General features: G+C 66.0%; 1 protein-coding gene across 4 annotated transcripts; it reads right to left on the bottom strand.

Annotated features, from left to right (window-relative positions):
* Window positions 1-1,460: 1,460 nt before the first annotated feature.
* On the bottom strand, window positions 1,461-9,536 carry CDC34 (cell division cycle 34, ubiqiutin conjugating enzyme). Of its 4 annotated transcripts, XM_070491008.1 has the most exons (6): window positions 9,191-9,330; window positions 7,838-8,910; window positions 6,153-6,239; window positions 5,960-6,057; window positions 5,034-5,241; window positions 1,461-2,065 (listed from the first exon to the last, which is right to left on the bottom strand). In XM_070491008.1, exons 3-6 carry the CDS (start codon window positions 6,174-6,176, stop codon window positions 1,658-1,660), a joined length of 738 nt encoding a protein of 245 aa, XP_070347109.1. In that variant the 5' UTR covers window positions 6,177-6,239; window positions 7,838-8,910; window positions 9,191-9,330; the 3' UTR covers window positions 1,461-1,657. The 4 variants fall into 4 exon arrangements, with proteins under 4 accessions (XP_070347109.1, XP_044607678.1, XP_044607680.1 ...); XM_044751743.2 differs by lacking the exon at window positions 7,838-8,910 and having other exon boundaries at window positions 9,191-9,536; XM_044751745.2 differs by lacking the exon at window positions 7,838-8,910 and having other exon boundaries at window positions 5,034-5,222; window positions 9,191-9,536.
* Window positions 9,537-11,407: the final 1,871 nt, after the last annotated feature.

Here is an 11,407-nt window from a genome sequence, read left to right as displayed (position 1 = left end):
ACTTAACTGGGCGACCCTAATGCTTATCCTCGTTTTGAGCTTAAAACACTGAGGTTTCGAATGTTGAGGCCACTTGTCCATATCAGGATTACAGCACTCGAACCCGGAGCCTCAGATGCCGCAGTCAGATCCGCAGCGGAAGCTCCCTGGGGCCGTGCGGGGGGATGGTGTGGGGGGAAGGGGACGGGAGCGTTGCCGTCTCATAGGTCGGGGTCACCCGGACAGGCGGAGCGGGGACGAGCTGGCCCAGAGTGCCCTGAGGCTCTGACCCAGGAAGCCGAGCTCACAAATGGGCGGTGGGCCCGCATCCATCACTTTGGGGGCCTGTAATGCAGCAGCGGCAGAGGGGACGGTGGAGGGAGACGTCCGCGGCAGCGAGTGGAGGGGCCAGGGGCAGTGGGGTCCCGCGACGACCCCAGGACAGGGTGGGGAAGCTTTTCCATGAACGTCTTTGGCTTTTCAGCCGCTCTGTGCCTTGACGACGACTCGACTCGGGTCCAGGAATCTCTCTGCGCCATGGGCAGCGGCCGGCCCCGCCCTTTCCTCCCGGGGCCCCCCCCCCCACCCGGGACTGCTGCCACCTGCTGGCCCCACCGGTGCGACACAGGCCCCTCGCTGGCCTCAGCCCTGGGAGCCGCCTGCAGGTCACACAGGGGTCGGCCTGGCCCCGGCACCTGCGAGCGCTTGGAGGGTCCCACGTGGGGCCCGGGGACACCCGGTGCTCCGAGAGTGGGATGGCTGGTGACACGCAGGGCTCAGCGGTGGCCGAGGCGGGGGGAGGATGAGGACGGCCCGTGGGTCAGCAGGACGCGGCCGTGTCCCGTCCGGGGGCCTCGCTGGCCCCAGGCTGCCCGCCCTCCAGGTTTAAGAAAAGCCAGAACTTGAGAAGACTGGGTGAAACCCTCCATGTTGTAATGTTCACGTTAGGAGAGAGGCGGAACCACTGGACCGCGGGGGCTGCACAGGCCCGTGGGGCCCGCAACTGTGAGGGCCCATCCAGGCTCCAGGCACGCACCCAGGCTGACCCATTGGGCCTTCGTCCTGATGTCAGTCAGCCGCACGGGACTTTCTGTGACATGGAAGAGGACCAGGGCCCGGGTGGCGTCGGGGACGGGTGCACCCTGTGGGTGCTGGGGGCAGAGGGGCTGCCTGGGGCCAGAGCAGCGATACCGCCCCCACCACGGGGCCCTGGTGGGCCTGACCCAGCCGTGCCTGGGACCCTGGCTGGCGGCGGCTTGCAGGCTGGACGGGCGCTGCGGGGTCGTTCCCGGGCTGGAGACCCAGGATGGGGGCTACACCCTGGGCCTCGAGAACCCTCCTTGACCCCTGGCCCTCCCCCAGGCACAAGGGTGGCCGCGGCCCGCCTGACCCGGTCACTTGCGTGGCTGCTGCAGGTGCGAGCCGGCCGGGCACCTGGGGACAAGCAGCCATCCAGGTGGCCAAGGAGAGGGAGCTGTGGCTTCTCGTAAAGTCGCTTTATTTAGATTCCAAACAAACCAAAGCAGAGAGAAGAGGCGACCGCGAGTCACTCCATTCACTCATGAGCCGGGAGCCCCAAGCCTCCACTGCGGCCGGCGGAGCTGTGGACAGGCCGGGACGGTCCCTTGGGTCCCCGCGGCTCCAGGCCCACCCGCCCGGCTGGCCCGGCGCCCAGCTCCTAGCTCCCGCGGGGCCCCGGGCCACAATGCAGGCCCCTCTCCAGCGGAGGCGGACGCGGGATGCGCGGACCGAGGCGGGAGCGGGGGGACCGGGCCGGCGCGCCGCCCGTGAGGTAGTCTCGGCGTCGGGCGCTCAGAGCCCACACAGCCGGCCGCTGAGGTAAAATCTGCAAGTTTATTCGGCCGGGACGCGGCGTCACGACTCCTCGGTGCCCGAGTCGTCCTCGTCCCCAAAGCAGCTGTCGGCCTCGGCCTCGGCCTCGGCGTCCTCGTAGTAGTCGTCGTAGAAGAGGTCCGAGCCCTCGTCGGGCGCGGGTGCCTTGGTCTGCACGCAGTACTCGGCCAGCGTGGTGGGCACCTTCACGCCGTCCCGCTCCGCGTCCACCTTGGTCCCCAGGACCTGCTTCCTGCGGAGACACGGGGCGTCAGCGACACTGACGGCGGGCGGGCGCCGGGACCCCACGGCCGCGCCTCTGGGGGAGGGGGTGACTGCGTGCGAGGCTGGGGGACACATGTGGACGAAGCAGTGGGAGGGTGCGCAACCCGGCCCGCACCACAGGGACCTCAGACTGCAGGGACACGACCCCGAGACCCTCTGCCCACGGCACCACCGCCGCAGGCGACGGGAGGAGGGACTCACGCCCCGTCCTCGTGCTTCTGTGAACAGGGAAGGACAGACGGGCAGACCCGCGGACGGGCCCCAAGGCCGAGCCCACCCTGCAGACGCAACACGGATCCCCGGAGCGGACGGATGCTGGGGCTCACCCCTAGGAAGACGCACACAACAGACACCGCACACGGCCGCGGGCACAGAGCCGGCACACCCGCGGCTCATGTGGAGCGCAGCACGAGCCCCCAGCGAGCGTGACCCCCGCCCGCCATCCCGGCAGGAGCTACGTCAGAACGAGCACCGTGCATTATCGGCCACAGACATGGGAATGTCTGAGCCCCAGGCAGGCTGGGGACGTGGCCAGGGTGGCCGACAGGCAGAGGAGCTGTCGTCCTCACCCACATGGCCACGGGAGCTGCCACAGCGAGGCTCGAAGATAAAAACAGCCCGGTGCTTATTGTGGTGCCACGTGGGAGGGCAGCCAGGAGAAACAGGCAGAGAGCAGCTGATGGCACAACCCTCGGGAGCCCAGCGAGTTCACCCCGACCGGGGGTCAGTGCCTCACGGCTCCACAGCACCTCCCAGGACAGCCAGTGGGACCAGCGCCACACGCAGGGACGTCCATCACAGCCGTTCAGGCCCCAGAGCGACAGCCATGACCGCCCAGCACGGGGGACAGTCGCTCCGGACGGTGGGGACGCAGAGGAGAGCCCCTCAGGCGTGTGTGGGGCGCAGCAGACACAGTCACCACGAGGCACCGTCGCGGTTGTTCAGAAACTGCTCCCATGAGACACGCAGACACCACCCGACAGGGCATGTGAGGGACGAGAGCGCATCCCCCGGGAACGGGACTTCAGGATAAATGGGTGGCGGCCTGCAGAGCAGACAGAGACCCGGGAATGGAGCCGTCACCCCAACACACCCCCACGCCCGTCCACACGTGCGCCCCTGTCTGCGTGTGCATGTCTGCTCACCCGTGTACACCTGCCCACATGCGTGTGCCTGTAATGTGCACACCTGCCCGCTCACGTGTGTCAGAGGTGGGCACTGGTGGGGCCACACGCAGTGTGACAGGATGGTGCAGGTGTGTCAGTCCCCATGGACGGGCCTCGAAGGTCAAGTGAGAGCAGTGGCCTAGGGAGGCTGTCCTCTGTGTCTCTAGATGTGAGGTCAGGGGTCAGAGGTCGGGGAGGGGGGTGACTGGGCCAGGAGAGAGGTCCAGGGCTGGACATCTGGAAGGAGACCCTAGACGTCGCCCTCAGTGGCTGGGGCCGTGGGGTCTTCTTGGCTCTGGTCTGAGATTTTTCTCCCTTGTGAACGTGCTCCCTCCGTCGCTCGGGTCTGTCGCCTCCTCGCCGAGCGCTGGGCCGCGTCTCCCAGAGACCGTCCCCCAGGCCCTTTGCCTTTCCAGCCCCACTCCGGTGCCACGGTGGGGCCCTCTGACGTGGCGTGGACAGGCCGTGGCTCCTCACCCTCCACCCATGATGCCTCTGGGCTGTCGCCAACGTCTGGGGCCCGAAGTGTCCTCACTGTCTGCGTGGACGCAGGGGGGACACACCCTCGGCTTCCCGTGGGCACAGCGTGGGCCTCGAGGGGCCAGGTCAGGAGGCAGGGGTGCGTCTAGCTTGTTCGCTTTCCTAACTGAAGGCAAACGACAACCGACAATGTCGGAAAAACCTAACGAAGGATTAAGTTTGTCTCAAAAGACGCCAGCAGACCCCGCACTGAACAGGGACAGTGGGCGCGGGGCACAAGCGAGGAGGTGGCGCCTGCGCCCTGAGAACCGTCTAGCGCAAGATCCTCAGCAAAGACCTTCACCCGTTTGCTTGCGAGGGAAACACAGGAAACAACTAGAACAAGGGGCTCAGTTCCAGCGAGACTCCAGTGACCCGTCACCTTAATCACCAGAAAAGCTACTCCTTAGAAGAGAAACCGTTACTGAAACGTGCGACACCACGACTCTCCTGCCTCCAAAGATGACTCCGGGTTTCACAATCACGAAGGTGACTGACGCCCACGGACTGTCACATGGAGAAGAAAGACTTACGTGAAACACAATCTCAGTGACACGAAAAACACCCTCCCCAGGAGGAGGGGCATGAAGCCAAGCCAAGGAGCAGAAGCCAGCAGAGGGATACACACGCACACATACGAACACGCAGACACACATGAACACACACGAAGACATGAACACACAAACCCACACATTAACACAGACATGTGTGAACACGAACAATACAGTGCAAACCTGCAGATGCACGCAAACAGACGCACATACCCATGCACAAATACGCAACCACACCCATGCCCCGATGTGGGTCAGGTGGCACCCAGAAGCTGACAGCAAGCCCAGCCTGGCTGTGGGACACACACTGGGGCCAAAACGCCAACAGTGGCCCCGCGTCCTGAGAGGTGCTGCCCGTGGGGGAGGGCGCAGAGGAAGACGGGATCCTGGGGCTTCAGGCACGAGGTGAACGGCTGTGGGGACCCTGTAAAGCTGTGAGGGCGCCTGGGTGTCAGCATGTGCACCACAATGTCAGCCTGTGTGCGAGGCACGCGCATTACGCACACGACGGGCGTTTAGCTGCACACGCGTGTCTCCGTGTCACAGTAAACACACGGACCACGACTGGGAGATCTTGACGCGAAAGAAAAGAAACACTGAGTTTTCTGAACCAGGAGAAGAGCCCAGGAAGCACTGGGCCTGAGCCCACTGGACCCTCTGTGGCCCCAGTGTCCCCGCCAGGCCCGCCAGGAGCCCTCACCGGATGATGTCCGTGTACTCGCGGTCCCTGCCCTTGCTCTCCTTCCACTTGCGGTACATCACCGAGGCGTCCACGTTCGCCGGCGAGAAGGTGTTGGGCTCGTTGAGGAGGGAGATGACGCTCAGGAGGATGGTCCTGGGGGAGCAGGGAGCCAGGTGTGGGCACGTCCGCCCCGGAGTCCGGCCGACGCTGCAGCAGGAGCCGCAGGCTGTGAACGGCCGACGCGGCTGCCATTTATGGGGGGGACACCCCGAGTCCTGGCTTCCTGGCTCCTCAGGCCCGAGTCACTGCGGGGCTCTGGACGTACCGTGAAGCCAGCACCCGCCCAGGGGCCCCATCCCCCCATCCCCCCTCCCCGGCAGGCGATGTTGGTCAGGACTTACCCCCAGGACAGGAGGGGAGGAGCACTGAGCAGCCCTACCAACCGGGCCCCTCCTGCCCTCTGCCCGGCGCCAGGGATAAGACGCCTGGGCACCCTCCTTCCACCCGTCCCCATCCCCTGGGTGTCCCCGTCCCCTGGACGTCCCTCCTGGGGAGCAGGCCCCTCTGTGCCAACTTCCACTACGGCTGGGACTGCACCGAGGATGCCTGGGCCCAGAGGCGGGGTGCCCGCTCAGGGTGAGAAGCTCACCCCCAAGATGGCAGAGGCTGAGAAAGGAGGAGAGACCCAGGGGCAGGGAGCCACAGACACAAGATCCCCAGAAGCCAAGCCTGACGGCGGGCGGGCAGGACGTCGAGGAAGGAGGGAGAGGCCAGCAGATCGAGCCCTGAGGACTCCAGGGCCCCCGCATCCTGGTGGGAGGCCAGTCTGAACAGAGGCTGCGGCCCCAAGGACCACACAGGTTTGTCTTCCCAGGTCCATATCCCCAGGGCTGGCCGGGCCCAAGGAAGCAAGGAGGTCAGGAACGGGGGCCCGCCCGCCTCACCTGACGTTCTGGGTGGGGTTCCACCGCTCCGAGGGCAGCTCCCCGCTCTGGGGGTCGTCGACGGGGGGGTGGAGAATGGAGATGCACACGTCCCCCGTCTGCGTGAGGACAGAGAGAGGGAGGGGTCAGCGGCTTCTGTGGCGGCACGGCCTCCCCCCACCCCCGTTACAGAGGAACCGGAGAACAGGCTCACCTCGTAGATGTTGGGGTGCCACATCTTGGTCAGGAACCGGAAGGCTGGCGGGGAGTAGGGGTAGTCGATGGGGAACTTGAGGCGCGCCTGTGTGGGGATCAGCGGCTCAGCCAAGATGGCCTGGTTCCCGAGCACCGTGCACCGCTCGGGGACTCCGCCAGCAAACACACAAACAGGACAATGGCCTGGGATGGACACCCCATCAGGATGGGTGGGTGTGCTCGAGGGACCCTGCTGGCCGCCCACGCCCCGGCAGGCCTGGGGTCCGGGCCACAACAGGCCACCTTGGCTTTTGGGGGTCTGTGGGCTGAGTGGCCTCCACCCGCTGTCGGGGCTCCCAGCTGCTGGCCTGAGGCCCTGGGAGCCGTGTGCCCCGAGCGCGCACTTGGGCTCCCTCGCCTCAGTTTCCAGTTACGGAGGGGATTAAAATAGCCGTGTGTTCACTCAGCAACCGCTCCTGCCGCCGCCACGGGCCGGGCCGTGGGCAGAGATGAGTCAGCGCAGGGCGGCCGGCACTCTGCCCGCAGGTGTCCCTCTGGGGGGTCAGGAAGGCCGAGCAGAAGATCACGGCAGACGGGGGGAGGGGCGCCGCCCAGGCCCTGGAGACAGCCAGGCCCACCTTGGGAGAGCTGCCCTCACAGGCAGGGGCTCGGGCCTTCGGGGACAGCCCCTGTGCCACTGGGTAAGCATGCTGAGGCGACAGGGCAGCCCGACAACAGCACAGGCCTCCCTGCACTGACACCCACTGTTCCCACTGCGAACCTCACTTCACGCGCCCACGGAGATGCCGCTACCGCTGAGCAAACCGAGGCTCAGAGACGGAAAGCACTGTGCCCAAGGGCAGACAGCAAGTGAGGTGCAGAGCGGGCTCTGGAACCCAGTCTCCCCGGCACCCCCCTCACACACCAGGGGCCGTCTACGGCTCGTAAAAGGAGAAGTGGGCATGGCTGGGCTGGCCGGGAGGAAGGCGGAAGCAACCCACAGAGACCCAGGGGCACGTCCTACCCTTGTATTTCCACATCTCCTGGGAAGAGAAGCCCCCCCCCCGCCAGACACAGACTAGAGGACCAGATGGACGGCAGAACCACGCAGAGTCCCAGGCTGGCTCCCCCGAGGACACACCCCACGGCAGCTGTGATGAACCCTCTACTCTCCTCTAGAGAAATGGGATGACCCCGCAACGCCAGCCTGGGAGCTCTACCCACAATCCCTTGCAACCAGTTAGTGGGCAACAGCGAGACCCACGTTCTCTCCTCCCAGACGGGCAACTTTGCTTGGGATCCTGGCCTGGCCTCAGGGGAGACCCTATTATCCCAGCTCTGAGCCCTTATCCTCACAGCTAGCCAGCCTAAAGTAGACAAGAGAGGCTAGGGAGATGGCTGCTGACACCATTCAGTGACCAAACCCGCTCCAAGCACGAGGAGGCCGGATTCCAGATGCAGAACTCATCACAGGGCAGTCCACACTCACCCCCGGCCCCATGCCAGCACAAGGGACCTTGACTCAGGGGTCACGTCCAGCAGACCCGGCTGCCCCCTCATGGCCACGCAGCAGGCCCGCCTAGACATGAGCCCAAAGCGCAGACACAGACGTCTGCCCACCCCTCCCCGCGGCCAGTGGGCTGTGGCTTCTGCAGGGCTCTTGGCAGGCTGTGACCGGGTTCCTCTGCTGAGGCTACTCCCTACCTGGTGTGCAGGGAGACCCCCGCCTCGAACCTGTGGCTCAAAGAGCAGACGCCCCTGCCCTCTGAATGGGGTCCTTCCGAGGCCACGCCTGAGCTCAGGTCACGAGGTCGAGAGTGCTGCCTGGGTTTTGGTCCGAGTATCCTGTCACTCCAGACAGAAACAGCTGGCCCGGGAAGCACTCACCTCCCTGCTCCCAACAACCCCCACCAAAGGGAACCCCTTGGAACTAAACCACCGCAGAGGACAGGAAAAATGGCCCAGAGCCTGAGACTCGGGCCCCCAGGAGCCACCTGCTCAGTGGAACCTGAGAAAGGCCAGCTGGGGCAAGAGGAACCCAGCTTCTGCAGCCAGGGTCAGGGTGCTGGCAGGAGCTGGGGCCCAGGGTCCACGGGACACCCTCTGCAGTGGGTGCAGGCACAGGGTGGAGAATGGGAGAACAGCCTCAACCTCCCCAGGACAATGTGTTACATAAAGCCCAGGATGAAGCCAAGGACCTGGCCCCTGCTATCAGCCAGGATGGCCGCTCTCCAAGCAAGTCCTGCTGCCAAGGCCCATCCGAGCCTTTGTTGGAACCCGAGCAACTGACCCAGCGGCCACCCAGGGCTGGCCTCCCTCCCCCCGCTCCTCCCTCCCCAAGGCTGCTGCTCCCCAACAATAGTGCCTTTGGTTCTGGGGAGAGCCCTTTGTCCCTCTGGGCAGGGGCAGAGCAGGCAGCTGAGAGCTGGGTCGGCCAGGGCTCCCTTCCCCTCCCTACAGGGCCGGCCAAGTGGGAAGGAGATGGCACCAGGGAGGTGAGCTTCCCAGGGAGAGGGAAGCAAGATCTCACACTCAACAAACAGGGGCTCAGAGGGGTCCTGCCTCCCCTCTGGGGGCCTGAAGCTGCCTTCCAGGGAACCGGGTGGTTCTCAGGGTCTCCTGAAGGCGGACAGAAGGGAAGACCAAGGGATCCCCCACCCTGACCAAAGGAAGAAGGCCTGGCTGGGGGAGGAGGCAGTCCAGGGTCAAAGTGGGGGGGCCGAAAGAGGAAGGAGGGCATCCAGCTGGAGGAGGAGTGCCAGCGAGGAAAGAGGGTCCTGCAGGAGAAGGAGGGTCGCCTGAGAGGAGGGGGGTTCCGGGGGGGGGAGGGTCTGGGGCCGGGGCCATAGGGGGAGGAATTGGGGGAGAGGGTCCAAGAGAGGGAACAGGGGCCCGGGAGGACTGGGAGGAGGAGGGACCGGGGGAGGAGGGTCTGTGTCCCGGGGGAGGAGAAGGGGCGGGGGAGGAAGATCTGTGTCCAGGGGAGGAGGAGAGTCCGGGTCCACGGGAGGAGGGGGCTCCGGGGCGGGGGAGGGGGCCGGGCCGGCGGCCGCGCACCTTGAAGTAGCCGCCCTCGTAGTAGGTGTTGGGCGGCCCGAAGATGGCCACCTCCCAGTTGTACAGGTCGCCCTCGTCCACCAGCGTCACGCGGAAGCCCTCCACCGGCTCCTCCTGCAGCCCCTTGAGCTCCAGCAGCAGCGCCTTCTGCGAGCTGGGCACCAGCGGCCGGGCCATGGCGGCGGACGGGCCCGGGGCCGCGTCGGGGGCGCGGGACGGGCCGGGGCCGCCTTCCTCCTCCTCGCCGCCGCCGCCGCCGCCGCCACCCGGGGACCCCGAGCGCTCCACCCGCTCTGGCGCCGCCGCCGCCCGGCGCTCCCTGGGCCCGCGCCCCGCCCCGCTGCGCCTGCGCGACCCCCGCGCTGGACCGCGCCTGCGCGCCCCCGCCGCCCGCGACTGCGCGCCCGCCCGCGGGGCACGCCGGGAAGTGGAGTCCCGCCCCGTGCACGCGAGAACGGCCGCCGGAGGGAGGGACCGAGCGCGCAGGCGCCGTGCGCTTCCGACCCCGGAGGCGGCAGCTTCCCGGCCGGACGAGCACGGACCTGTGCGCGGGAGGCGGCGGAGGTGCCCTGAGACCCGCGCCCGCCCGCCCGGCCGTGGGGCCTTTTTTGTGACGTCCTCGCGTGGGGCGGGGCCGGGCCGGGCCGGGCGGAGGGAGGGGCTGGGGCGGCCAGACCCCCTCCTCCGCGGCCCGAGCCTCAGTTTCCCCGTCCGTCCCCGCCGGTGCTCCGGGCGGGCAGACGGGGAGCCGGGCCTGTGCGGGGAGGCGGGAGGGCAGGCGAGCGCCCGGCCCGCAGACCGGGTCCTGGACGGGCGGTGCCTCAGTTTCCCCTCAGAGGGGCTGAGTACGGGGGGGGAGCTCGCTGGGACCCCAGGGTCAGCGGGGAGGCCCCAAAGTTCCCCCGCGGCTTGATTCACTCCAACGGGCTAGAATCCCAGCAGATCGGCGCTGCGCCCCCGAGAAGCTGGGGAAGAAATTAGCTCTCTTCCCGGTTCATTCAGCTCCCCTCCCGGCCAAACCCCCGGACTGAGCGCGATCCTCGCTGCGCCCTGATCTCAGGCTGACCTTCGACCCCACACAAGTCCTGAACCTGGGCTTCACTGGACCGCCTGAGCTCTGACCTGGCTGAGGGCAGGCCCAGAGGCCTCTCCCCAGGACACTTGGTAAGGAGGGTGGGCGTTGCCCCCTGGCCTCCATCCCTCCCATCTGCAGGTGACAGCCCCCCAGGAAGGGGGCCGTGGCACCCGGGGCCTGTTGTGGCCCTGGCCCTGGGGCATTGCTGCCAGGTGTCACTTCTGGCTGGGCTGAGCTGGCTCCCTCCCCCAGGTGCCCTCACACCTGGCCCTGGCCTCATCCAGCTGGGGGCAGCAGGTGACCCTGTGTGGGGGAAGGAAGACAGTGTGAGCGGTGGGGAGAGGTGCAGTGTCACAGCATTGGCATGTGGCAGCTCGTAGACAATGAGAATTAATCAAGATTCTTCCAGAGAGGTTTCCCAAGATCTCTCTACACGACACCCCACATCCCTGGGGCGTGTTGGGTGGGTGGGCGGAACTGGAAATGTAAAAGGAGGTACCAGGTTGATGGCCTCTCCAGCTGGTCCCATGTGGGGTCTCGTCCCCGGGGAAAGCCTGCTCCTCAGGCTCTGAAACATCATGGGGTGGTGGACGTCTGGGGTTTCTGCCTTAGCACCTTGGGTTCTGGCCATCGCACCTCGATTTTTCCTTTGGGGGTCCCCACTCTTAGTCTGTGAGGTTGGAATTGGACTGACCCTCAAGCCCTGGCTGCAGGGATGGTCATCCAATCAGAGGGCTCCAGGACCCCTGGCTGCAGTGGCTGGTTCAGGAACAGTATGTGACTGAGCCATCCTGGGAGTTTTTCTGGGAACACGGCGCTGGGGTGGCTGAGCTGGGAGGACCTGGGCCTGGAGATATGGGACCGTTTATCACCACAAGGCCTGTGAACAAAGCTGACACTCAGGAAAGCTGAGCTGACTGACAAGACAGGCAGATAACCCTGTTTGTGCTCCTGGATACAGCCATACCTGACCCCCCCTGAATGCACCAATGATGCAAGCTGATAAGTTACTTCTTTTCTTATGAAGCCAGTTTGCGTTGGGCCTTCTGGCACATGCCAAAGAAGAGCCGTGCATTCAAATCTGAGTTCAGCCACGACCTTGGAAATGGTCTTCAAGTGCTAAACCAAGTCTCAGTTTATCT

Source organism: Equus asinus, chromosome 20 (genome assembly GCF_041296235.1).
Source record: "Equus asinus isolate D_3611 breed Donkey chromosome 20, EquAss-T2T_v2, whole genome shotgun sequence".
In the NCBI taxonomy this organism is placed as follows: domain Eukaryota; kingdom Metazoa; phylum Chordata; class Mammalia; order Perissodactyla; family Equidae; genus Equus; species Equus asinus.
Note: the sequence above shows the minus strand (reverse complement) of the source record. Positions and strands in the feature narration are given on the sequence as shown.

Excerpts from the sequence above, each read along its gene's own strand:
- CDC34 (XM_044751743.2), bottom strand. The coding sequence starts at position 9,367 with ATGGCCCGGCCGCTGGTGCCCAGCTCGCAGAAGGCGCTGCTGCTGGAG. Across the intron at positions 6,240-9,190 it reads ACGAGGGCGGCTACTTCAAG|GCGCGCCTCAAGTTCCCCAT; the intron begins GTGCGCGGCCGC and ends ATCCCCACACAG. Across the intron at positions 6,058-6,152 it reads GGCACCCCAACATCTACGAG|ACGGGGGACGTGTGCATCTC; the intron begins GTGAGCCTGTTC and ends GTCCTCACGCAG.